General features: G+C 39.1%; 1 protein-coding gene and 1 long non-coding RNA gene across 4 annotated transcripts; both read right to left on the bottom strand.

Moving 5' to 3' along the window:
- Nucleotides 1–5,806: 5,806 nt before the first annotated feature.
- On the bottom strand, nucleotides 5,807–12,505 carry LOC119491391. Of its 2 annotated transcripts, XR_005207601.1 has the most exons (4): nucleotides 12,226–12,505; nucleotides 11,711–11,807; nucleotides 8,351–8,404; nucleotides 5,807–6,158 (listed from the first exon to the last, which is right to left on the bottom strand). It is a non-coding gene; the product is annotated as an uncharacterized LOC119491391 (long non-coding RNA). The 2 variants fall into 2 exon arrangements; XR_005207600.1 differs by lacking the exon at nucleotides 12,226–12,505 and having other exon boundaries at nucleotides 11,711–11,968.
- A 2,164-nt stretch (nucleotides 12,506–14,669) lies between these two features.
- Nucleotides 14,670–27,334, bottom strand: pld3 (phospholipase D family, member 3). 2 transcript variants are annotated; one of them, XM_037775368.1, is made up of 12 exons: nucleotides 27,163–27,334; nucleotides 24,085–24,190; nucleotides 22,341–22,391; nucleotides 22,030–22,187; nucleotides 20,683–20,863; nucleotides 20,464–20,581; nucleotides 19,191–19,318; nucleotides 17,666–17,863; nucleotides 17,290–17,429; nucleotides 16,795–16,960; nucleotides 16,564–16,663; nucleotides 14,670–16,437 (listed from the first exon to the last, which is right to left on the bottom strand). In XM_037775368.1, exons 2-12 carry the CDS (start codon nucleotides 24,109–24,111, stop codon nucleotides 16,250–16,252), a joined length of 1,455 nt encoding a protein of 484 aa, XP_037631296.1. In that variant the 5' UTR covers nucleotides 24,112–24,190; nucleotides 27,163–27,334; the 3' UTR covers nucleotides 14,670–16,249. The 2 variants fall into 2 exon arrangements, with proteins under 2 accessions (XP_037631296.1, XP_037631295.1); XM_037775367.1 differs by having other exon boundaries at nucleotides 24,085–24,183.
- Nucleotides 27,335–27,909: the final 575 nt, after the last annotated feature.

The following is a 27,909-nucleotide window of genomic DNA, read 5'->3' as shown; positions in this document are numbered from 1 at the left end:
GTGGATCACAAATAGAAAGAAAGCAAGAGAGAGAGAGGACAGAGGGGTCCCAGGGTTGGGGGAGAGAGGGATGGATGGAGGGAGAAAGAGGGATGGACGGCACACAGAGGAGGGGGGTCAACAGAAGAAGAGAGCGACTCTCTCATCAGTGTGTGTACATATCAACATATGGACCACTGAACTTTTTCCTTCTGCAAAACCACCATAGGGTGAGCGATAGACATTGGGTATGTGAGTGTGTGTGAGGGAGAGGCGACAGCAGCGAGACAAGACAGAATAGGGGTGTATTAGCACTAGTGGACAGTCAGCAGTTTGCTCCAGCCCTCCGTAAAGCCCCGCTCCATTGTTTGTGGTGCTGGAGGCTTTAGCTGTGGCCCAGCAGGGCCTTGTTACTGGGCTTAGAGGGGGCTGGACACTGGATACCAGTCAGACACAACCACAGACAACACAACCTCTGCTTATGGCAGTTTATCACCCAATGATCTGAATATTTTTTTATTTTCAACAAATCATGAAAAGACCAAAACCAACAGTTAATCTGTATCTCAATACTTTCCATCTTCCTGTCTGCGTCTCTCAGCACCAAATCTACTGGTTCAGGAGTACAGGAGTAAATAGTGTGAGTTGAAACAGGGTTCTTCTCTGTGAATCATCTAGCAGCATGTAGCTGAATCAGATGCTTCTCAGCTGAAAGACGGCAAACTTCTTTGGGAAAAAGAAGGACTGGAGCACACTGATTCATTTGCAGCCTTTGAATTGTGCAAACAGACAAACATTTCAACATTACTGTGTCTTCATCAGAGTCAAAGACAAAAGGCAACCCCGTATATAGTCAACCTAGAACAGGTGTGCAATTCTCATTGGATAATTGGTTCAACAGGATTTCACATCTATTGGATGGTGGATCCGAAAGTGGGAGTTGCCAGAGTCAAAGTCCAAGTGACACATCCCATGCACCACGATCACAATTACATCAGGAACAAAAGAACAGGTATATCTTCAAGTTACAAAAATAAAATACTAAATGTACAAGTCCATCAAGTATAACAAACTGACAAGTTAAATTATTTATTTATTATTATTTCAGATTTATTTAAATTTATTAACATGTCCAAAGACATCACAAGGTGGAACTTGTGAAAAAGTTGGTGCCACAGTGAGTGGCATGTTAGGCCACACGCTGACGCCTACGTAAGGTTAACAAATGAAAAATGACAGGACACTTGTGTGCTTCAATAGCGACTCACAGCTGAATGAAGCACCCTTCTTTGAGGTGTAGGGTATAAATACAGCGGCAAGCTTTGGGACGACCTTCCCTCTCTCCGACAGAAACTGTTGTAACGTTTCGTAACCATGGTTTTGTATCAAGCGGAGGGGATGTGCCAAATGTTCACAGTATTAACAATAAAAAAGAATATGCAATATACAGAGAAACTAAAACTAAAACTAATATTTACTCCCATCTGTGGTGCCATTTCTTTTCTTTTTTTGTAAACATCTTCTCATTGTCTCCGAGCTGCGTGGTTTTTGCAACAGTCCCTGTAAATATACAAGACTTTACAATAGGCCTTTTGCATTGCAGACATTTTGACATCAGCTGCACGTAGCCACTAAGTCGGCATCGATGGAGGCTCATTGCTGGAGGGTTGTATAGGGAGAGTGTGTAGTATAGGGAGAGTGTGTAGGAGGTGGTTTGAGAAAGGCCTTAGATGTGATCATTTGATCTGTGAGACTGATGGTGATGATGTAATTCTTGCAAGAAACAGGAAGTCATGGTTTTGTCTGTGACGGCTGCCCATCTTTGGAGCCTGTTAGTCCAACACGGTTTCTAGACCAAGTCATTACCTCTGTGTCCTCTTTATGTCACAGTCCGTTCCTCTTCCTCTGTCTAGTCAGAGGAACAAGAGTCCTCAGCCTGAGCCCTCTTCATCTCTCCAGCTGCAGCTCGGTCACACAGCCCGACTATTCCTGTTAGAGGAGATGTCATGTTGATGCTGCATCATTAATTTAAAGAACCAGCCAGTCATTTGTTACCTGTGCGATCAGATTCATGTGCTGGTTATGTTCTACAGGGCTGACGAGGGAAAGTGGAAAGTGGTGGAAAAGTCTGAGGGGATCTGGTGGACAAGGAGCGTTACAAGAGGAGATGTCAAGGTGCCATATCACCTCATATAATTGGGGTAAAACACATGTGCAGTAAAATCTGGTCTGCACTTGCTGAACGGCTCACTAGCTGGTGCACGATCATAGAACACGAGGATGATTGATTCGTTTCACTGTGGCATCCGCAGGGAGGGTGTCAATAAAAGCTTATTTTATGGGTGACAATTACAATTCTGCAATTACTGAAAAGATCTTTAATAAAAGACCATAAACAAATGCTTTATATTTGAGACGCAATCCATTGAAGCGTACCCAAAAAGTTCTGTCACGCCTAAGAGCACCTGAGCAGACCCATCCCTTTATTTCTAGCGCCGTCTGCTGTAACCGTCCAACATCGTATGTGTGATACCCCAAAGCTCAAAACTGTGTCCCAGCCTCCATTATTGGAGGTAATGAATGGGTTTGGGGTAAGTGGGGATGTGGCTGTAGGGAGGGACAGAGAGGACACATTACCTCCGTCTTGGCACTGAGAATCAACATTGGAAATGAAATAATAAATTGAGTGGTTTCCTGTCATGCACTTAACAGCTGCCTCCAAATTAAAGACTAAATTCATTGCTTGTTCTTGCCCTCAAGAACTATATGGTTTCTGATCTGATGCCACTATTGACAGGACACCATCTTTTGCCAGTGTCTTACAAACCGTTAAATCACTGTTTAATATATAAACCATCCACCACGACCTCTTCCCTCTGTGGACTTTGTGGCTCTATAATAATGTCACACTTCTTCCTACTTTGCTCCCAATGGATTAGAGTCATAATTCCTACGGCTGCTTGAGGGCTTTGACACTTCAATCTCAACACATTTCGTTTTGGAGCTTTTGCCAGAACGACTGACGCTCTCATTTTTTTTTTCTTGGAAGAATAGTCTAAAATTTAGTTTGGATTCATCGTCTGAGGGCCAAATTGAAATATTTCACTGGACCAAACTATTGGACCGGCAGAACAATGAATTATTCAAATGTCTTTCCTTCTAAAGCACCAAAATCAGAATTTGTGAGTGAGTGTGGTTGACCTCTAATTTAACAAATGTGTGGTTTCTACCCCCCAGAGACACACAAAGTGAACGGGCGATGCTTCATCAGGTCTCAGGTTGATAAATGTAGTTCCTGTACTCATTAGAAGCTGTTTGTCTGCCACATGCCTCAGTTAATCCCTACAAAGTGCAGAGTCGTTGAGAGCTGAGTCATCGAGGATAGAGCCGGCGTGCACACACAGTGACTTCACACACAGCTAAAGCCCTGAGAATCCTGTGGGTTTAACAGAAAGTGACTCAGAAGGATCACACAGGTTTTCTTCTCTCGATGCCCACTCGCTGCTCAGACCTTCAAGCTTAAATATGTAGTCGACAGCACTCCTCTACTTTCCCACCGTTCAGACAGATGAATAATTTGTTTTGAGCCATGAATCGTCATTTCTCTGGAGACACAAGCGCTGCTGTCAGACGGGCCACCAGAGGGGGAGCAGCAACGCAAACAAACCAGAGCACATTTATGAATGACACCGACTGTGTGTTGTTGTTTACTGGACAGAATCTCACGGTGGTTTCTGGGTAATGACACAGAGAACAGGACAACTTTGATCGGTAAAGACTCCTCAGGAGTTTCCATGTGTTGTAAGAACATCCGCCTTTCCAAAATTCAAACGTGCCTACAATAGTCAGGATTAGTGATGTTAGGTGCTGTGCCGAGGCTTCGGAGCGTGTGTCGAGTGATCCAGGAAGTTTTCCGCGATGCGCGTATCGAGGCTTGTATCGTTTTAGACCAATGACGTCATCGATGACGTCCGAAGCCTCGCTGCCTGGCCATACCGCTGACTGGTTCATGAAGTGGTTCAGATCTTCACTGGTTCAACCAATACCACTTTCCAGAAGAGACACAGAACACTAATATTACCCCTCCGGCCATTATTATATTATAATACACTACAATACAATACAATTATTGACCAAAGGATTGGTTTACACACATAAGATGCATTACTCACAAAACAATTACAGTTTATTATACATGTATGTTATATACTCATAATATACTTACTAGAAAATAGACATTATATTAAATATTATATAGATATAAATGGATTACATGGTAATATATTTTTTTCTCATTGTTTATAGTCATTCCTAACAGCCTTTACTTGTGCAAAATACAGTATATCACAGATCACATGGTTAAGATCATATCTGCCTGTTTTACACTCTTTGACCACCAGGTGGTTTTGTGCACATGAAGCCTCAAGATATGAACCCTTTTCCGAAGCAATTTGCTGGAAAGCTTCAATGCTTCATGAAGCTTCAGCTCGCCATCACTAGTCAGGATGTTCTCATACACAGTTCGTAGCTATACCTACAAAAAGTAATGCACTGTAATTCGTATATATCCAATGAAATAATTTCGTTTGTAATCCACGTAATCGTGAACCAGGAAGTATAAAGAGTGAAAACGCTGCATAGGGAGGAGGACGGGGTGGACGGGTGGGTCCAAAATCTTTCGCCCAGGATACCGGTGTGTGAAAACAGAAGTCAACATTGATTTATTTATCACATAACTTCCGTACTTAAATACCAAACCACAATCTTTTTTTACAAGTAGTTTTGTTGCCTAAACCTAACCAAGTTGTTTCCTCTGAAGACGTTTTATTTTGAAAATACTGCATGTAATGAGCGGAATTTGACACGTGTTGCTGGACATTTGTAGGAAATCGCATGCAAAATTAGGAATAATTTTTTGTAGGATAACATACGAACCGTTTATATGAGGATACATTGCATTTATACCGGTCACCAGTCTACTGAACTATATAGAGGTGGAAAGTCACCATTTTCTCAAACAGACTTCAAACACATTTTTGTTGTATTATTTCTAACATTTAATTCAAAGATTAAGATTTTATATTTAACATAAGATTAAAAAGATTGTGAAACATCTTTATTATTTTATTTCTTGTTTCATTCTTCCTTCCTTTACTTCTGTCCTTCCCTTTCAGCCCTGCTACTTGCACCCAGCTCTAGGGATGACAATGTCGGTCTGCTGCGTCCACCACTTTGGTCCAAACTGAAATATCTCAATAACTGTTGGATGGATTTCTATGGAATTCAGTATAAACATTCATGACCCCCAAAGGATGTTTCCCTCTGACTTTGGTAATCCTCGGATGTTACCTTTAGTGCCACCAGGAGGTTGAAATGTGTGGTTATGATTGAAATGTCTACACAACTATTGGATGGATTGCCATGAAATGTGTTCCCTCACAGGATCCCCCAGACTGCAAATACAAGGTTTTCTGGAACTAAATGATCATCTTCAATTTACTTTTGGCACTTGAATACATTTCACTGCTGATATTTGTATTTCGCTTAAGCAAGAAGATTATTTTTACATGTTGGTAATGCCAGCATCACCAAGTGGGATTTGTGGTAGGTTTTATGAAGAGGCGTTCTTAGAGTCACCATCTAGGAAAACAACCATCTTTGGTGCTTCAGTATCTTGTATGAGTTAAAGACCTAAAATGAGTCACACTGGAGGTGAAGCAGGTTGCCGTCAGCCCTTCAGAGCCATTAACGGCTGATCAAATTAATCACACAGGAGAGAATTCAGAAAATTGGTTGATAATATTCAGAAGCACGAAGAGACGAGAGCTCAGAAACAGAATGTTTTATTTGCTTTATCAGTTTCCAGTCCTGCTGTAGAAGCTGAGCAACTCAGGAGTCAAACACAATGACACATAGAGACAGCTAATACTTTGTTTTTGTATTTGGTCCCATTGGATTATTTTGCTGGAAAACATACAGTAGAGGTAAATGATTCATATCAAGGATACATGATAATAATGGAAACCCACAATATAAACTTGAAGAAGCCTGCTTCAGCTTTATACAGTACGAACCAATCTTCCACTAAACACTACAGTACACAGTAAATCCAGTTTAATGTGCAGTTGTAATGCTGCACTTCTTTGGCTGCTGTGCTGTTTGTCCGACGCTGATCGTACCTGAGGGAGAGAAGAAGGGAGAGTCTTTCAGTTAATATCAAGACTACAACATTCAGTATCACAGTGGCTCTCTAAAAGATAGGGAGCTGTTTCAGGGTCAAACCTGGACATGGCTTTCTATTAGAGCTGGACAACATAACAATTAGATTGTATATCATAGATTGTATATATAGTTTCTATTGCAATATAGGCTATGCCTATATTTATATTTATTTTTTCTCTATAATTTCACTTAAAACGGTTACGTTCATTTTACACTCAAGTTCTTAAAATGAGAATATACTCGGTACTCTTCAGGTCAATGAAAGCCCGCACCTCCAGACTCGCAAACAGTTTCTTTCCCTGGGCCATACGGACACTGAACAAACAATACATCTGTGCAATATTAATACACTGAATGTGAAATACATTTGACTGTGCAATATATCCTTTGATGCAATATACACCTCAAGTGCAACTACCGTTGTTTACATTTTATTTATTACATCTATACCCTACATATTTTACAAGTGCAATTACCTCCGTTTACATTACATCTATTTTTATATTTTATTCCTCAAGTGTAATACCTCTGTTTATATTTATTTATTACATCTACTTTACCTGTTTTATTTGCTTTATAACTGTGTGTGTTTTACCTGTTATATGTTTTACTTGCCTTGTTTAGTCTTGTCAAGTATTTGTTTTAAAGCACTGACCAGAAGTGGCAACTGTGAATCTCATTGTATTTAATACAATTACAATAAAGCTTTATATTCTGTTCTATTCATTTGTCAAGTATTTAATTCACGCAGGAGTATACAAAAAGAATAGGCTAACCATGTGGTTATTTCATATAGAGATATATCATTATTGAGATATGACATGACCTATGACACATATTGTGATAGAAGATTTTGGCTATATCGCCCAGCCCTACTTTATATGAATTACTAGTAAACACATAAATACTTTGAATATTAGTAGCATTAGTATTATATTTATTTACATTTATTAAATTTATTTGACTTGTTATAGTGTAGTAGATTATATATAGATTAATTATAGTGGAAGAATAAATGATTTACAACTATTTAGGCCTGATAACTAATAAAGTGAGAAGCTTGTAGTTCTTCATTAAGGACTCACTTTCTAATGAGTTATTAAAAGTGTCATGGATTCCTCATTTATGATGAGCCATCAATTAAAACCTCAGCTGAGGGGATTTTTTCCCAACCTGGCCAATCAAATGGTGTTCTTCTTATTATATATCTGACACCTATAACTCTATAAAGTTAGTGACGTATCATCCATCTATCATCCATCCATCGTAAGGTAACATCCAACCAGCTGTGATGATGTAGTGGAGCCCCGTTTCCAGGCAGGTACCATCAGAACCAGCCGTGTTAAGAGACGGGACTCCACTTTACTGTCTGCACCCTCGTCAACACATCTGTCCACTGAGAGGACACCGTGGTAATTAAAGTGCAAATGTTTTCTGCTCCTCTACACACTGACACACAACTACTGAACATCCCCACAACATCCTGCCCTTTATCACGTTCTGCGCTTCAATTTTCTAATGAAATATTGAGAGCAATCTTCTTTTTGGAAGTCATATTTTAGAATTATTTCTTTTAACAATAGAGAAAACGCTCACAAGAAGAGCACAAAAGAAAACAATCTTATAGACAAAGGCAACAAAAACACAATTTGAAGCCTTCCGTGTGATTTTCTGTTTCATTATGTTTTGATTTCATTTTATTTAATGCTCTGCTATTTTGCGTCTTACTTCTTTTGTCAAGAGGACGATTATTCAACACTTTTTTGTCTCCCCACATCGTCATTGTCTGTGGTTGCTTTGTGTTGAAGTGTGCTATTTCAATAAGTTGCTTGTTTCGTTGCTTGTTCACTGATTGCATCTCTCCTTACTTTATTTTTGAGACTATTTCATCATGTTTTTCTCTCTATGTTTTTTAATCAATATGCAAATCAACTCCATGTCTACACAGGTTCAATTAATTACTCACACAGAAAACATTTTGATCCGAGGAAGATCAACATCACACCAGAATGTCGTCACTCAATATTCAGTGTATCACGGCGTGTACTTCTACAGCACACGGACACAGACACACACATAGTACCATACATAGTACACATAGGACACATTGGACACATAGGACACATAGGACACATAGGACACATAGTACCTGCTGCAGTTAGGCTACTTTGGTCTTTCCTACAGCATCATGGAGCTGATCCATCTGCATGAAGAGTAACACAAACACAAAAGATATAATCTGTCACAACATTAGAAAAATAAGTCAGATCTACTGGGTGGTCCTCAAGGCAGCACTCACACACACACACACACACACACACACACACACGCACACGCACACGCACACACACACACACACACACACACACACACACACACACTGAAGGCGTCTCCTGGCAGCAGAGTCTCTTTCCATTACAGCATTAGCTGGGTGGTGTAGTGCAGATATGAATAAAATAAATATTTCTTTACTCTTCATTCAAATAAAATGTAAACATCCCTCCAACAGAGTACAGTGTATTATTTTATCCACAGGTTTTACATTTGTAGGTTGAAAGCTTCTTTATCTTATTAGTACTATTAGTATTCTTTATTATCATATTACACACAGTTATTGTCTTCATTATTTACAGTACTATTATTATAAAGCAGAGGAGAATGTCTTTTTACGCTCTCATCCATTCACAAATCTGTCTCACTCTCCAGCTTCTACTCCATCAGCTGACTATGGGTGTTCACTATAAGTTAACCAATCAGATTTAACTGCAGTCTTCCTAAGCCAATCATATCGTTGCCGTCAAACTTTAAATTGAAGACTTTTCTCCTCTCTCCAGTCTTCATCACATCGGTGGTGAAGGTTCCCTCCACTGACTGAGCTCATCAGAAGTCCTGCTCCACATCCCATCATCCAGATCTTCAGCCAACTCTGTTCACCTCTCCACCACCACCATCGGTGTCTAGACTCCGGAGGGAATATTCCTGTACTCACCGTGGCATCACTACCCCCCTAAATATGACTATGACACGATGGGGTCTAATCCCTAAAGACTCTCCGCTACTGTAACTTTATCGTGCACCATGTAATAAATGTATTTCTTCCCTCTGAATGAAGTCTCTCCTGATTGAAATGTTATTAATAACTGTTACATAGCAGGATATCTAAAAACCTACTAGAAAGAAATTTTGTGGAAAGTTTGACAATGGACCAAAAAACAAGTCATTTCCTTTGATTGTGGATTCGATAGCGCCACCATGTGGCCATTTCTAAACCACTATGTGTAGCAAAACTCTTATTTATCCTAGACTCCTTGATTCAAAGCAAATCTCTTGTTGCAGGCCACACCCATTTCAGCTTTAATTAACAGATTTCCAAAACTTTTTAAAATTTGCCCTGCAAATTTCATCCAAATCAGAGCCTGTGCACCTGAACACAGGTTTTTTTGGAGCAAGATCCATCAAATGCAGACAGCTCCAGTTTGCTTTGGCTATAAAACTTAAACGTCAACCTGCCTCTCCCAGCACACACACACACACACACACACACACACACACACACACACACACACATTGGACGGGTGGGGGCTGTATGGTTAACATGAGACAGAAATAACCTCCAGGGTTGGGCTCTGCTGCGTTCCACGACCCCTAAATAGTTTACATACTGGGAAGTGACATGTTGGAGAAACCTCAGAGGACGTGTGTGTCCAGGTTTAGCTATATTTGTGAGGAACAGCACTTGGCAGCTCACTACCCTCGTTAGTTTTGGTTGTTCCTCAAAATGTTGAAAATTGGGAAGTTATGAGAGTCAGAGAGAGAGAGAGTGACATAAAAGGGATGTAAAATTGTGACTGTTGTCATAAATTCTGTATATTTGGGTTACAACACCACACAGCTCGCTCTGGGTCAGTAGGTGTGGTTTCATCAAACATCACGTCCCAGCCTGGTCTGCAGTCAGCAGAGACTGGGTGTGTTTGATTCTCTCATTAAGACACCCATAAACAGCCGGATCCAGTGGACCACAGCTGGAGTTTTGGCTTTTGACTGTGACTCAGTTATAAGAAATTACAGGCAGTAAAGACAGGATTTATTAATGTCCAACAGACACTAAAATTGGTCGTATTTAACTCCAATGTAATGAGTTGTGTTTATGAGAGATTCATGAGACAGATTTTTCTTTTCTGATCAGATTTTTAATCTTTTTATTTAACCGAGCTCACATTTTGAGTCTGATTCCACTGGACTCTGACTTCCGTTTGAAAAGCATGTGAGCGACACCGTGGAGTTAGAATAAGAGAGCTTGAACACTGTATGACTGTCAGTTTAAACCTGCACCAATACTGCACACAAGTGTTGGAAATCTGCTACTGCAACATGACACATGCCAAATAACCTCCCACTGGAAATTATATTAAGAAGGTGGAAAATAAAAATAGCTACATGTTTATATTAAGATCTGATGTTTTACTGTAAACAGGAAGTGGTGGTTGGTGCAGGCTTTTCTCTTTTCTGTCGGTTGCATTAGGACGTTAAATGGTCTGTTTGTGCACGGCTTGTAACTGATATTTGCATGAAAGATAAAAAAAAACAACGGTTGATTGGTTTTCTTAATTGATTGATTGAATTAATACAAAAATTGCACAGCAAAAAAAATTAACATATAATGGAAAATATAAGCATAACATAAAAAACAACACAATCAGTTGTTATCATCAGTGAACATGGCCTAACCAAAATATTGCAATAATTATTTGGGTCTAAAGAATCTCTTAATTAGTACTGTGTAGGTTTACTCAGTTGCACTCAAGTTGAAATTGCAATAGCCTATTTCAAAAGAGTATATTGAGTTTAATTCTTATATCTAATTAATTTACCCTGACATAATTATGGATTATTGTACTTTCATGATAGCAGGTAACTATCGGGTACTTTAAACATGCACTATCTACCTTTAAACATGCACTATCTGCAACCATCATGGACTCTAACCACTGGCGCACTTTACACTTACTTTACACTATACATCCTATATACCACTTTATAGACTTCACATATGCACAAATTACATTTATTGCACATACTACATTTATTTATTGATGGACTGTACACACTATGTTCACCCATTCACTCTGTATCTTTTATATCTCTATTCTTGTTTTTATCATTTTTGTATACCTTTACCTCTCCTGTGTTTCACTCTGTTTGCTGATGTTGCTGCTTCGACACCTGAATTTCCCTCCAGGGATTAATAAAGGTTCATCTTATTTTATCTTATTTTATCTTAACTAAGATTAGAATTGACAATATATTATGACCTGTACAGAGTTGGTGAATCTGAAGCAAACTTTTCTTTTAAAACCTTCAGAGATGTCCTGACATGAATAGAAAGGGTGCATACTGAGCACAGAGAGGAGGCTGAGTGAGTGCATAAAGTTATACAGCATGCATAAAAAGTCTATATATACAATCAAAGTGTATAGAAAGCTGCAGCAGGAGAGTGAACATGAGGTACCTGAGACAGCCTGGTGAGGGTGAGGACAGCAGCAGGACATGGAGGACATCAGCAGGACATGGAGGACATCAGCCGGGCTTTAATCTGGGTGGAGGCGCTGGAAGTGCAGAGACAGCAGATTGAGAGATTCAACAAGATCTTCTCTCAGTAGAACACAGTTTAGTGAATGTTCTCCTCAGACTGAAACAGCAGGCTGCAGGAGGACTGACTGCTGTCACACTGAGCTACAAGTAAACTGTGAAACTTTGATTTGATGCAACACGTGTGCTCATGCAGCATATGCCGAGCCATATGCCGCATGTCTAATTATAGCCTGAAGAGTTGGATAAGCTCGAGTTCAGCTGCAGTTAAACGCCCTATATGGTGACAGACATAGATAGACATAGGATACTTGTTGGTGCGTTAAATCCAGAATAAACCAGTTTGATATGGAGTTGGAGAAATAAGCAGCATTGTATTAAAAAATAAATATTTAAATATTTTTTGGACTTATATTTGGTCCTATGTCCTCATACCTTCATCCCTCTGAAACAGTCGTCCTTGGAGTTCTGCATGGAAACTTTGCAGCCTTCCTCATCCACAGAAAGTCACAGCTTTACGCACCGAACCAGCAGCGTCTCCGCGTAAAGGACACATAAAAACAAACCTGTGATTCCAGGTGGCGTCCAACATTATTTGATCGAAAGCATTTTCAGTATATAAAAGCAGGACTTAGTCTCGCAGTGATCTGCAGGACTGTGTGCCGCCATGTCTCCGTCCTGCTGACAGCCGGTACCGGAGCCGTTAACGCTCCTCCTCCGCGCGCTGCTGTGCGCAGATGGATGTGCGCTCACATGGAGACAGCGACAGAGACAGAGACAGAGACAGAGACAGAGAGGACCAGAAGGTCTATTGTGTTATGAAACAACATCACAGCAGGAGGCCAGAGGACAGTCCAGCTGCACCGGTTACTGTATTCATAATAATAATAATAATAATATTAATAACAAAATGAGTAGTACTACTACTACTACTAATATGATAATATTAATATTAATAACAAAATGAGTATTACTACTACTACTACTAATATAATATTAATATTAATAACAAAATGAGTACTACTACTACTACTACTACTACTACTACTACTATAATAATATTAATATTAATAACAAAATGAGTACTACTACTACTACTACTACTACTAATATAATAATATTAATATTAATAACAAAATGAGTACTACTACTACTACTACTACTAATATAATAATATTAATATTAATAACAAAATGACTACTACTACTACTACTACTACTACTAATATAATAATATTAATATTAATAACAAAATGAGTACTACTACTACTACTACTACTACTACTACTACTACTACTACTAATATAATAATATTAATATTAATAACAAAATGACTACTACTACTACTACTACTACTACTAATATAATAATATTAATATTAATAACAAAATGAGTACTACTACTACTACTACTACTAATATAATAATATTAATATTAATAACAAAATGACTACTACTACTACTACTACTACTACTAATATAATAATATTAATATTAATAACAAAATGAGTACTACTACTACTACTACTAATATAATAATATTAATATTAATAACAAAATGAGTACTACTACTACTACTACTACTACTAATATAATAATATTAATATTAATAACAAAATGAGTACTACTACTACTACTACTACTACTACTACTACTACTAATACTAATATAATAATATTAACTAACCCTAACCCTAACCCTAGCCACAACCACCACCACCATCTCAGGCCCAAGTCTTGCTCCATCCATCCACTTCTTCCCCCCAGCAGAGCCTCACAGACTCTCCTCACTCCTGCTTCCTCTTGATGAAAACTGAGAAAAGTCTATCCAAAATTAGACCCTCTATTTCTAGCATGAGACATAAAACTCAGTGCAATTTTACAGAATGAGAACATCATGAAGGTAACAAACCTTTTGTTCCACACTATAACAGCACAACAGAATTTCCAAGTCCAATCTGTTTGTCATATCACTCTTTCACTTAGAGCTCCCTTCTGCTCAAGTAGATTTAGTCCAGCATCACAGCCTTCCTCCTGTTTACATGTTTGACAGAGAGAGAGAAGGCCGCCCTACAGCAAACAGACCTTCTGCACAGGAACATTAGTCATTGTTGAGCTTGAGAAGCAAATTATTTTTAGCACTGCTGCTCTAGAAACAATTCTGGTTGGTTGTTATGTACTCTCGGGTCAAAGTCAATTATTTTTAAAGGAGCTGTCAGGACGAGATGCAACATATTTTTTGGAAGTTTTAGGAACACAACCTTATTATTGCTCTGGGAATTTGGTGTTTTGGTATTTCCCCCCAGAATCATATTTCTGGCATTGTGAGGAGTGTGTATAAAGCAGCATTTAGACACTCATAAAGGGAAATAAAATGTATTTTTTCAAGGATGCGAATGTGTGTAAAAAAAAGGGAATTTGGAGTCATGACCTCAGCATTTCTAAAATCCTGGCTTCGATCCTGCAGCTCATTTACTTGATGAAAGTTGTTCAATCTGAAACGTTGTATGACATAAGTATGAAACAAACAGTAGTAGTAGTAGTAAGTGTGATTGTGTGGGAGTTTTCGCTGCCCTTCAGTGCACTGATCAACTACAAACATTGTAGTTGATCAAAACCTGTCTACTTACGAAGGTAGGAGAGTATATGGTGAATTTAACCGTCTCTTTAACATCGTACCACCATGTGGAGCTGCCTGAGACTCTGATCTAGCAGTCTAACAAGTCATACGGAGGCTGTTTGCTAACAAATCAATAAAGAGTGGGATGAAGTCCATTGTTTTTATATAAATAATTCTTATTGTCCATAGCCCTGAGCGAGCACTTCTAAAATAATTGAAGATATGTTTATCACATGAAGAAGTTTAAAGAGGCTGGAACAGATTTGATTCAAATTCATTTATTGAGAGTCATTTCTTTATGAAGAGGGAGGAAAGAAGGACATGTACACGATAACTGCCTCAGAGCTTTTTTTATGCTGCTACTAGTAAACACGCTTCTTTGGACAGTTGCCATAACAACCACCTCTTCACTAATTGGTCATTTCAAATCACTCCACACAGTGGAAATTCAATTAGTTCATCTTCATTTACTGCGGCTGCAAACTTCCAATCTATTGTACACACAAATTAATTCATTTTAAAAACAGTCGTGAAGACCGAGAGTGTAATTTAAAAAGCCTGAATCTTATTTACAGGCACAGCACAGCAGCTTGCGCATTCATTATTCCAGCAAACTAAAATGATCAATTAAGAAAAGACTCTACTCCCTGAGGTGAGCTGGGATATAAAAACTCCCACTGAGGCTGATGTAGAAAAGAAATGCACTGTGATTGATTTTATAAAACTAGAAAGTGATCAATGAATAGATCACTTAACATGGAGTTCTATGGGAGCCAGTTGAAAGCATCATTGTGTCTCATCATCAAACAGACCAGCCCGTTCTCATTCCCAGGGCGTCAAATACAGACGCTTTGTCACGGCCGTCGGCGTTTTAATACCGCCGCACAAGGCACCCTTAAGTGACGGTAGGAGACGCACTGGGCTTTCCATTAACTACAATGTAAACCCATCTGTGGCAACAGTAAACACTCAAGGAAAGTGTGCCGGTAGTGACTGTGGTGGCGTAGTGTAAAGAGCAAAAGAGACACGCTGGGTGGGCGGGAGGGGAGGTGGATAGGAAGTAGTTTTATCCCCAACCATGTTGTTTTACTAAACCTAACTATAGTGGTTTTGTTGCCTAAAACTAAGTGTTTTTGTTTAATTCACAACATTAAGCATGTGTTTACTGCGACTGAAAAGTGACGCTGAGGGGTCACTGACAAAGTGTCAGTATGTGACGAGTTGGGATGAGAACGTGATGAAGAGACGTGACTGAGAAGCTGAAACTACCTTCTGCTACTGCCACTACACGATGGAAACCACATGATTAACTGAATTTGAGGTAATCGAAGAAGTCGGTTGGAGTTTTTTTTAAAAGAAACAAATCATAATTTGTCAATGATGGTGGCAACATGTTGCAGTACATTCTGCTCCGATGTTACAGCAGATTTACCTGGCTTTTGACCCATACATGTAGTTTGATTCATGGACCAGTTTTGATAGAAACAGCAGAGAGATACATAATAATTCTTGCCTTAAAATTAGAAGGCACCCTTGAACAACCCTGGACAGTGTAAGACTGGTAGTACTGGGCAGTTTACTGGTTTGATGACACATTACTTTGGTGAAATAGGAGTTTGGCACTAAAGCTGTAAGGTTTACTGGAGGTCATCAATCTTCCGTTGGACCTCAGAAAATGGGGAAACTCCGCTTAGCTGAGAGGTCGTTTGTGTTGTTTCAGCTGGCTAGTGCAAAATGCATGAAACTTTAAATACTGAATAAATGTGTAACTACAGTATAACACTGCAGTATGTGTTGAGTCCACACTGATCTGGTGTTTGTAACTAATATTAGCTGTTGAAACTAACACAAGTCTTTGAGGTTGGAGTGCTGAGTGAGAGGAGTGCTGTAGTCGGACTCCCAGTCCCTCTCAAACACGGCCTTCAGCTGTGATTGGACGGTTGGCTCCGGGGACTGTGATGCCGTCTGGTTGACGACCAATGCTGAGCCGGCTGTGTTCACAAAGTAGTCACCTGACCAGTTAGACGTACCTGAAGACAGAAAAACACAGATTATATTTTAGCCGATTCATCACTTCTTCTTGACAGGTGATTCATCAGATGTGATTAATATTATTTTCATAATTGATTAACTATGCAGTGTCTGTGCAGCTTTACCTATGTAGGCTATCTTGTCAGTCACCATGTACTTGTTGTGGTTGACTCTGGCAAAGGGAATCTCCTTCTGTTTTGGGCTGGCAGGCACCACAAACAGCCTCTGGATGAGGGGAACGACAGGTCATCAGGTTATTGTTTTTACTATACAATATGCATCATAATATGTACAACCTCCTTCCTCAGTGGCAGAGGAGACATGACCAAAACCAGAAACACAGAAGAGCTACGTACCACCTGGATGTCCAGTTTGCTCTTGGGGTCATAAACTGAAGCCAGAGACTTCAGGAAGGGCAACATGACGGGTTGGGTGCTGGCCCAGCAGCTGATCAGCAGACGCACTTTGATCCGCTTCTCGTACCCGACTCGCCTCAGCTGGGTGTCGATGTCGGCCCAGTACCTGCAGAGGGCGCCACACGCAGAGTAAACAGTAAGTACATGAGACATCACATTAACCATTCAAATAAGTTGTGTTCCAATTCTTCCAAGGGAATGAAACTGAGAATAAAACTAGGCGTGCATGCTAACATTTGCTAATTCACACTAAATACAAAGCACAGCAGCGGCTAATGGGAATGTCATTAGTTTTCAGGTATATTAACAAGGCTAAAAATGACCTTCAGCAGTTCCTAAGAGCTGCACTAACTATAAAACTGAACTCTGCCTCTTCTATCTTATCTCAACTATCCTCCCTGTAGTTCTGTTTCACCAGACTCTGAACAGCTGCACCTTTTAGGATGAGAGAACTCCATGGTGGGCAGGTAGTTCATGACAGCGATGTAGATGAAGCTCTGGGCGTCTTCCATCACACTGAGGATGGACTGAATGTCTGAAGTCCTGCCGGCTGCACAGAAGGACGGAGGGGAACTCTGAGAGAGAGAGAGAGAGAAAGAGAGAGAGAGAGAGAGAGAGAGAATGAGGAGGGAAATCTTGTAAATTATTTGTAGATTTGCTGCCACTTCAACAACAAATAAGTAAATCTATGAGAGTTGACATAACTAATCGTCAATGTTATTTATTTTCTTTAACAGAAAGGGATCTTCCTGTTAATATACTGAAACAAAAACAGAAATCTCTCATCCGTCCCTCCCTGCATGTATCTTACCGACAGGTAGACGTTGGACGGTGTGTTGTTGAGTGACAACTGGAGGGGCGTGTCCTTGTTGTAGAGGGTGGAGAAGCTGCTGGGCCAAGGTGACGGGATGGACTGACTCTCTCCCATGAACCAATAGGCCTCAAAGATCTTCCCCAGGTCTGCAGCCAAGCAGCTGCAGTTGTAGACCACCACGCCCAGCTCCTTCACCTACACACCGACGGCACAATATTAACTAATTCGCATCATATCACTGTGCAAATGATTTTTCTTCACACAAACAAGAGTCAGAATGTAAAAGATGACAAATGTCTAAAACCACAGAATTTGTGGAGATTTATTTACTTCATATTAGCGCTGCACGATTTTGAGAAAATATCCAATTGTGATTATTTTGACTGATATTTGCAATTGCGATATGATTTGCGATTTTAGAGGGAATGATATTTTTTACATCATTATTCTCATTTTCATTGAAAAACATATTAAAACAATTATGGTGTGATTTTTGTAGGCCAGGACATCTCTGCAACAACACAATATTAAAAAAATAAATAAATAATATATATATATATATAAAAATGCTATTTTGACAAACATTTCACCTTTAACAAATATTACTTCTCCTGCGATTTTGATAACATTTTGATTAATTGTGCAGCCTTACTTTATATCGGGACGATATTTTCTTCTTCTTCTTTTCTAAACTTATTTTGAATGACATTTAAATAGTAACTCCTGAGATCTTAAATTCTACAGAAATTATTAAATAAAATAGTGTTTTATGGGATGTTGGTGCACTTTCCTAATTTATTTATATAGCACTTTTCACAGACATAAGTCACAAAGTGCTTAACAAGGACATTATATAACATACAAGAAAGAAATCATATGAGATGAAGTGATCACAAGAGCCACAAGACATAATGGAAAAACACAATAGAGAACAGGATGTTCATGGCAGTGACAACTCAGCAAAATTATTACTGAACATATGATTGGGAAAGCTAAAACTGAGATGTGGTTTGAGATCATGACAGTGTTAAAGCAAGTTTAAATTATTCTTTCAGCATGGCATGTGACGGAAAGTTTGAGCCAACACAAGAACTTCCTCTTAAAAGTAGAAGAAACATAAGTCTGATGGCATCGGTTACCATGACAACCTTTCATTCAGTTTAGCAGATATCACCTCGGATCCTTTATCAGACTGGAACGCTGAATAATACTAATACTAATACTAATACTGAATTCAGAGTTTAAAAAACTAACAATACTTCATGTCTTATCCACTTCCTCCCACGACTACTGTGTGAAACACTGATGCTGTCTACAGAGTAACAAACCTATTCTGGTAAACCATGTAAGAAATTCCCATAAACACACACACACACAGGATAACACATGTGATTCTGACTGATAACCTGTGTGTGTGTGTGTGTGTGTGTGTGTGTGTGTGTGTGTGTGTGTGTGTTTGTGTGTGTGTGTGTGTGTGTGTGTGTACCTGTGTGAGTGTCTGTGTGCGTGTGTGTGTGTGTACCTGTGTGAGGGACCTCCAGTCCATGTTGGCGCTGCCGATGTAAATGTGTTTCTTGTCCACAACCCAGAACTTTGTGTGGAGGACGCCTGTGGTGAGCTTCCTCATGTTAACGGTTCTGATGTCAGCTCCTGAAACACACATCACATATTCACTATCAGCTGAAAAACAACAGTTATGATGCCCGGAAGGATTTTATTCTCAAGCTCAAAAGACTGTCTTTGTTAGTGAGACCAGAGACAAACTGACAGCAGTGAATATAGGGCTGCAACTAACGGTTATTTTCATTGTTAATTTAATCTGTCGATTTATTTTCTCGATTAATCGAATAGATGTTTGGTCTATAAAATGTCTTGTTTTGTCCACAACTCAAAGATATTCAGTTTACAGAGACTTTTTTTTCTTAAAAAATAACTCAAACTGATTAATCGATTATCAAAATAGTTGGTGATTAATTTAATAGATGACAATTAATCGATTAATACATGCAGCCCTAGGTGAATAACTGTTGAATTAACTGTAAAGCACAGCAGACCTGAATAATATTCTGCTTCATAGTACAGAGCCAAAAGAAATTAATTTTAATATTGATGTTTTGGGCAGAGGCTGAGACTCCATATCTAACATGTAGCCAGAAATTTAAAAGAATCAGTGTTTCTCACAGCAAAAAGTTTAAATAATTAAATTATTTTTGGGTTAACAGAGGCATTTACCTATTTAATGTAGAAAAAAAAACAATAAATAGTGTAAATAAGTGTTCATAATGAATTGATCCCCAGTGTAGCTTTACTCATAAAGCATTGTTTCATTTTAACCACTAGTTTGAGACACTATTTTCCACACTTGAACCAAAAGAGATGTAAAATAAATATGAAAACATTAGAAACAAAGTAAATATTACATTAAAATAAACAAAATAAAAATAATATCTTTGTGGCATTGAAATATTTTATATAAATTTAATCAAATTGATGTTTAATGCAACAAAATGTGCATTACATCAGACAAAACTCTTCATACATTTTATTTTTTATAATCAAAATCATTCAATTGGACAACATACTGTCACCAATTCCGGCCGTCATACTCCTCTCTCTCCCCATGTTTTCTGTCTCTCTACACTGTCAGTTCTCACATGACAGAAAAATGCCAAAAAGTGAAACAAACTAGAATATGAATTATCTCTGCAGGTGCAGGCTCAATATAAAGTCAATATTAACCCAAACATCACATCTGACACTCGCTGGTACAAAGTTAGAGACAGTCGGAGGGTCACCTGAGTCGTTGAGCAGTCTGAGGTCTGCTTGTGGTTTACTCCCCTGTGGTGTGCTCACCGCGATACGAACAGACAACTTCCCCGAAAGTTCAGCTAGTGTCTTCAGAACGCTCTCACCCTGTGAACACAGCAACAAAATAAATGTAACGTTGTAGATGTTATTCTTTGACTTGTCCATTATTAAACTCATCCCGTCTGCTTTCCACAGCTCCAGCTGACCTGATCGGCTGTCGGCTCATGAGTGCCAGTGTCTTGGTTAGTGAGCGACCAGTAGAAGGAGGCGATGTCGACGCTGCTGCGAGCCTCGGCCATCAGGTTGACCCACGCCTGGTAGATGGAGGGGTGAGTGGTGCTGGAGTTGAACTCCAGGCCTTCAGGGATGCTCTCCACCAGAACGATCCTGACCGGAGGGGTGAGATAATGATTAATAATATCTGGACTCCTGGTTCAGCCTATAGAGTAGAGCTTGACCGATAAACCGACCAGGTCGATATTAGTTTATCACAGATATATTATTATATGACATGTCAGCTGATGAGTAAAAAGATATTTTAGTACAGAAATGCCAAAGATGTGTTACATGTTTGAGGTCATTTAGAACCAGCGTCAACCTTATGGTCTACTTGCCAGCAATGAGAACCCGGAAATGTTGAGTACCCTAAAGTTTTATGTTAGAAATGTTCAATATGAGTCCCCAGCATTTAGAAACTGCTGGATGCTAACTTGCATATGTTGTGCAACTTGCATAATTAGCATAATCACATATATAGACGATATTTCAGCAACTGCTTTGAGTATTGGAGTGCTTCTGGGGATATTGATGACGCTGAATCCATTTCTGATATTGTCAAAATAAATAAATGGTTGTTTAAACCAGAAGTGGCCGTATTTCATCCCACGTTGTGCCAATTTTGATGAAGTTTCATTCAATTTAGAAGGATTGGATTGGGCAGATAACTTCTGTATTTGAGATAATTGAAATAGCATCAACTCTGTTATAAATTGCAGGATATTTATGAACACAGTTATCCAAACTATGCCAAACATGTACATTTTAATTTCCACACCCTTACACTCTGAGGTGACTCACAATTGGGTATTGGAGGTAACAAAGGCGAGTACCACACCAAACTAGAATAATATGACTACAGCTAAATAATATCCTCAAAAAAAGAGAGGAGGGTTTATAATACAAGTAAAAACATTCCCGGGTTCACAATAGGGCTCTATAGTTTGGCAAACAGACTATTACATAGCTTGTCAAGTTTACTTTTCAACTGTAAAATGTCCCACTCTGAACACACCTTGCCCACAATTCTTTAAAAAAAGGTCCACTTGCTTGTTGTGGAGTTTTGAATCGAATGAACTGTCAAGCTAACTTTTAAACCAACATGGATGGGAAGTGTTTCGAATAGTGGAAAGTTTAAACACTTACAGTTCCATCACAACTGAGCAAAATAGCTTACATTATGTGACAGCTATTAAAACAGCTGGTATGATACACAGTTTCAAACATGAAGGCTTAGTAAATGATTGTGTCCGTGTGTATGCAGGTGTGTTGCTTACTTGCAGGGGTCTGAGCAGGACTCTCCCTGGGGCAGACGGAGGCTGCTGCTTGGGCCGGGATGGGAGGAGGGAACCCTCGGTGTCAGGAGGTTATAGAGCGCCGTGGCGGCCAGCAGCACAGTGGCCACGGTGGCCAGAGCTAACACACATCTGGAGTACTGGAGGGGAGGGGGGGTAAATCATATTTATCTCTGGATGTGTGTATTTATTTGTGAGATGTGACGACTGTGATGGATTCTGTTTGACTTATTTGGTTTTGTGCTGAAGTCATTTGGTGTTTAATAAAGTGTGTGTGTGTTTCTGTAACCTACCTCATTTGCTTTCCTGTTGGATTCTTGTCTCCTCCTCTCCACGTCCTCCAGCTGCAGGCATCAGAAGAACACATTAACACAATGAGTATATACTATTTTGAGGATTTTAATTTCAACCTCACCAAATTTGCAACATGAGATCATTTTGTTATTGGGAACTCCATGTTTGCGACCCATGAATGAGCAGGAGCAGAACGGTTTGTTGTTGGGATTATTGGTGCTTTACTACTATATAAACTACTATTAAAGTGAATATCATGGCCAAGCAGGGAGACACTTTCACTCTTCACCTGTGGTTTTTGTGATTTGGTTGAACTGAAACTTTAATGGAGGAAGAATTCCTGATTTCTTCCACAATGAGTTTTCTGTGGGTAAAACCATCTGCAGCCATAAATGTGTGAAACTAATTGTATAATTTGTTAATAATATTAACTCTGTTGATGACAATGGATTACTTTTTTTAAAGAAGAGTGAGTATAAAATGAAAATATGAAATGGAGATGTGATTCAGAGCTGACATGGGATGAGCTGTCATCCTATGACAGACATTATGGGGAAACTCCACGGTTCTGATGTGAGTAACAAGCTCACTGAATTTAACAGAAAGCATTTTCTCATAACACATAGTCTAAAAATACAGTAGAGATTAACAGGGCTGCATCAATTATATTAAATTTTTACGGCACACAATGGGCCTCACGCAGCAATATTCTCTTAAATTTCTATGATAATTTCTCTTAATTTTCTGTTACAAATAAGAGAAGTCAACTCCAGATGCACCAAATGTTCTTCACCATCCAAATCTGCTCTCAGATTGGTGTCGGGTGTGCTGAATGAAGAATCCCACTTGATCACAAATTGGAGGCATGTGGCAAAGGTAGCAAAGGTAACGCCCCCTTAACGAAGGAACGAACAATAGATCGATAGATTGATTTGATCCCAAATTTGGAAATTCTACAACAGTAGTAGTGAAACTGAGGTACTGTTAAATAAACTTAAATAAAGTGTGATTTTCCAGAGCGTCAGTACTGGTGTTACAGGAAAATCAAAAAGCATCTAAGAGCAGCATGTAAGCCATTCAGAAGATGAACGCATGTGATATCATTCAAGGGTTTTTATAGTCTTAATTGGCATCAATGGACCAATAGTATTTTTTTAGCCCACACATTTAATAATCCAATCATTATAATTACTTTAAATATATAAATTTAATCATATAAATTTGATTATTCACGTGTTTTTTTGATGTTCCTCAAATTTAAAACTCATGCTTCCTTGCGTTGGACAAACAATTAGTGGAACTTGAAAACAATATGTGTTTCTCTTAAGAGTGTTCTCGATCACTCGTAAAATGTTCTCTCTAACCTCAGAGAGGAACAAAAATAAGAACCACCATGGTGAATCCCAGAAATCAAGAGGAACTAACAAAATAAGAACAAATCATGGATACGAACAAACATAAGAGGAAATCTGTTTGTATATGGCTTCCTGCATGAGGTAAATAAATAAAGATGCCAGTCTCAAGTTACAAGAGTCACAAGTGAAATATTAAAAATGTCTCTTTTACTGACAGATAAAAACGTCACTTCTAAAGTGTGAACAAATTAATTTCCACATTAGAGAAGCTTTACCTGGTAAATGTTTGGTATTTTGACTTGATAACTAATTTAAACAAATAATCAAAAAATGGAAATCATTCAAAATCTATTTTCTGTTTATCAACTTCATCTGAAAAGCACCTTACCTGGTTGTAAGGCATGTCCGTCTTCATCGTCAAACACAGAATGATCTGATTTAATGGATGTCAGTAGTTTCAGCTCTGGTCAGATGATGCTCCGCAGCTCTGAGACCAAAAAGGAGGAACAAAACACGCAATGTTACATCACATGTTCATGTGTGGTGAGTGACCCGATACTGCTGCAGCTTGAAATGGCAGCAGGACATACAAATCCTAAATTCATTACACAGAGATCCTGGTATGACATCGATAAACTGCATTCAACACACTGATGTTTACCAACCATGTTTATAAGAAACATATAAAGTGAATTTGACAATTGAATAATTTAGGAAAAGGGGGAATCTACAGAGTTTCTGTTGAGAGATACTAATAAATGTGTCTGATTTAACTCTGAGTAGCTCCATAGCTATGAAACAACACAGCAATCTCAAACACCATTGTCTCACTTCTACAAACACACCTCTGCCTAACCTTTACAGACGTGACAAAGAGAGGGTTCTAGATGTTTTCAACACCACAGACAGAGAATAACCGGCACAGCTCATCTCTAGCACAAAGCCACACACGGCTCCAGCTGCTGACAAGCCGGGGCTGCTGGGAGCCGGGGCTGCTGGGAGCCGAGCTCACGAGCACCAAAAAAACACCCCACATAAAAAAAAAAAAAAAGCAGTTTACTGGCATCTCAGGTCTCGTGATTAATGAGGTTTGATTGCTTAAAAGAGAGGGGAAGTAGGGAAAGCTGCTAGAACAGAAACATACAATATACTGGACTGTTTGGTTTGAGAAAAAGTGTTTGCACATGGAGGAAACAAGCTCTTCAACATGCACACATTACGTTACATACATGATATATTTTGTTTTTAAGTGACTGGCTTTCCTTGAAACTGAATTCAAAGACTGCAAAACATTTCCTGCTTGAACCAAAATGTGTATGCTGCACAGGTAACAAGGGGGAAGAAATAAAAAAACAAACAGCTGAGTGATATTGGAAACCAAACAATGCTGGGTTCATACCGAAACTGAGTCTGAATCTGACATATTTCATATCTACAACTGAAACTACAGGCTCTTGTTGGATCAAGATTCAGATAAGGAAGGTATTTTTCAGGCCTCATGGGGAAAAACAACATCTCGATTCAATGAATAAACCTGGAAGAGATAACACAAATGTTCCAGTATCTCTTGTTTAACATAGGTACATTTTGCTCTCCTTGCTTTGAGCTTTATAGAGCAGATGATCTCTATTATCTCTATAATTCAAAGTAAATAAAAAAAGCTTTAAGTGTCTTTGTCAAAGTGTGCCAGATCGTTTAGGTCTGACTCATGCATGTATTTAACCAATGGTAGCAGAGGACAGAGGAGGCCTGTTTATCTGTGCAGAGGGACAAATCACATTAGAGTAAACAGCTTAGAGAGAGGGACAAGAGTTTTGGCTCAAGTTGTAGAAGTGAGAGTGAGTCACAGAAGATTACTCACTCAAAAGAAGAAGACAAAAGCAACACACTCATTTGTGAGCTTCAGAGTACATACAGTAACACAGAGAGAGGACATACAGTAACACAGAGAGAGTACATACAGTAACACAGAGAGAGGACATACAGTAACACAGAGAGAGGACATACAGTAACACAGAGAGAGGACATACAGTAACACTGAGAGAGGACATACAGTAACACAGAGAGAGGACATACAGTAACACAGAGAGAGTACATACAGTAACACAGAGAGAGTATACAGTAACACAGAGAGAGGACATACAGTAACACAGAGAGAGGACATACAGTAACACAGAGAGAGGACATACAGTAACACAGAGAGAGTACATACAGTAACACAGAGAGAGGACATACAGTAACACAGAGAGAGGACATACAGTAACACAGAGAGAGGACATACAGTAACACAGAGAGAGGACATACAGTAACACTGAGAGAGGACATACAGTAACACAGAGAGAGGACATACAGTAACACAGAGAGAGTACATACAGTAACACAGAGAGAGTACATACAGTAACACAGAGAGAGTATACAGTAACACAGAGAGAGGACATACAGTAACACAGAGAGAGGACATACAGTAACACAGAGAGAGGACATACAGTAACACAGAGAGAGGACATACAGTAACACAGAGAGAGTACATACAGTAACACAGAGAGAGGACATACAGTAACACAGAGAGAGTACATACAGTAACACAGAGAGAGGACATACAGTAACACAGAGAGAGTATACAGTAACACAGAGAGAGGACATACAGTAACACAGAGAGAGTATACAGTAACACAGAGAGAGGACATACAGTAACACAGAGAGAGTATACAGTAACACAGAGAGAGGACATACAGTAACACAGAGAGAGGACATACAGTAACACAGAGAGAGGACATACAGTAACACAGAGAGAGTACATACAGTAACACAGAGAGAGGACATACAGTAACACAGAGAGAGTATACAGTAACACAGAGAGAGGACATACAGTAACACAGAGAGAGTATACAGTAACACAGAGAGAGGACATACAGTAACACAGAGAGAGTATACAGTAACACAGAGAGAGGACATACAGTAACACAGAGAGAGGACATACAGTAACACAGAGAGAGGACATACAGTAACACAGAGAGAGGACATACAGTAACACAGAGAGAGGACATACAGTAACACTGAGAGAGGACATACAGTAACACAGAGAGAGGACATACAGTAACACAGAGAGAGGACATACAGTAACACAGAGAGAGGACATACAGTAACACAGAGAGAGGACATACAGTAACACTGAGAGAGGACATACAGTAACACAGTTACAGTACATACAGTAACACAGAGAGAGCTAGTAGAAGGCTAAAAACAGCTAATGTGGGTCACTTTGGAGAGTAACAAAGAGTTTAAGTTCTTAAAAACACATTAGGTTTAATAACAAGCAATTAAGGACACTGTTAAGTCTTTAATAATACCATAATGTCCATTAATAAACCGTTAACTTACCAGCTTTGGTTACACAAACACATTAGCTGACAGTGCAAAACAACAACAACAACTCACTTCCAGCTGTATAAAACAGTCAACTCACCTGTTATTATGAGTCCAGGTGAATTAAAATCCAGCATATAACCACGTCGACGTCTGTTGTTCACACACAATCACATTTCAGGTTGTTGTTTCATCGTTAAATACACGAATAACAGAGAAGAAGCTGTTAAAGTACCGATCTGGAAACACACAGTGAGACAGTGAGAGTTAGTCATGTGATCACAGCCGGACAGCCAATCAGAGGGGAGCATTCCGTGTGACGTAATCAGGCAAGTTACAGTAATGCAGTTCTCAGTTTTAACCACTAGGTGACGCCGTTTACCCATGATAGAGACACAAAGCACATTTAATTAAGGGAGATATTACAGGTGAATGTTTTTAACTAATACCATGACACTTCCCCAGTTGATTACTTATATTAAAGGTCCCATATTATGCTCATTTTCAGGTTCATACTTGTATTTTGTGTTTCTGCTAGAACATGTTTACATGCTGTAATGTTAAAAAAAAACTTTATTTTCCTCATACTGTCTCTCTGAATATGCCTGTATTTACCCTCTGTCTGAAACGCTCCGTTTTAGTGCATTTCAAACAGAATTGAAACGGAATTGTGTTGCTAGGCAACAGTTTGGGTCCATGTTTACTTCCTGTCAGCTGATGTTATTTACATACACTGCAATAGGAAATAAACTGGGACACATTAAGAATGTTTACGTTTAAAACCGTGTAATGTTCTAAATATTGTATATTTGTGACATCACAAATGGACAGAAATCCTAACGGCTTG

This window comes from Sebastes umbrosus, chromosome 7 (genome assembly GCF_015220745.1).
Source record: "Sebastes umbrosus isolate fSebUmb1 chromosome 7, fSebUmb1.pri, whole genome shotgun sequence".
NCBI lineage: Eukaryota > Metazoa > Chordata > Actinopteri > Perciformes > Sebastidae > Sebastes > Sebastes umbrosus.
The sequence above is the reverse complement of the archived record's forward strand: the minus strand, read 5'-3'. Positions and strand labels throughout refer to the sequence as shown.

Bases quoted from the DNA above. Each gene is read 5' to 3' on its own strand.
- pld3 (XM_037775368.1), bottom strand. From the start codon at position 24,111: ATGAAGACGGACATGCCTTACAACCAG. The intron at 17,864-19,190 runs GTACACACACAC...GTCGGTGTGTAG, and splicing joins ACTGGAGGTCCCTCACACAG to GTGAAGGAGCTGGGCGTGGT. The intron at 17,430-17,665 runs GTAAGATACATG...TCTCTCTCTCAG, and splicing joins CGTCCAACGTCTACCTGTCG to AGTTCCCCTCCGTCCTTCTG.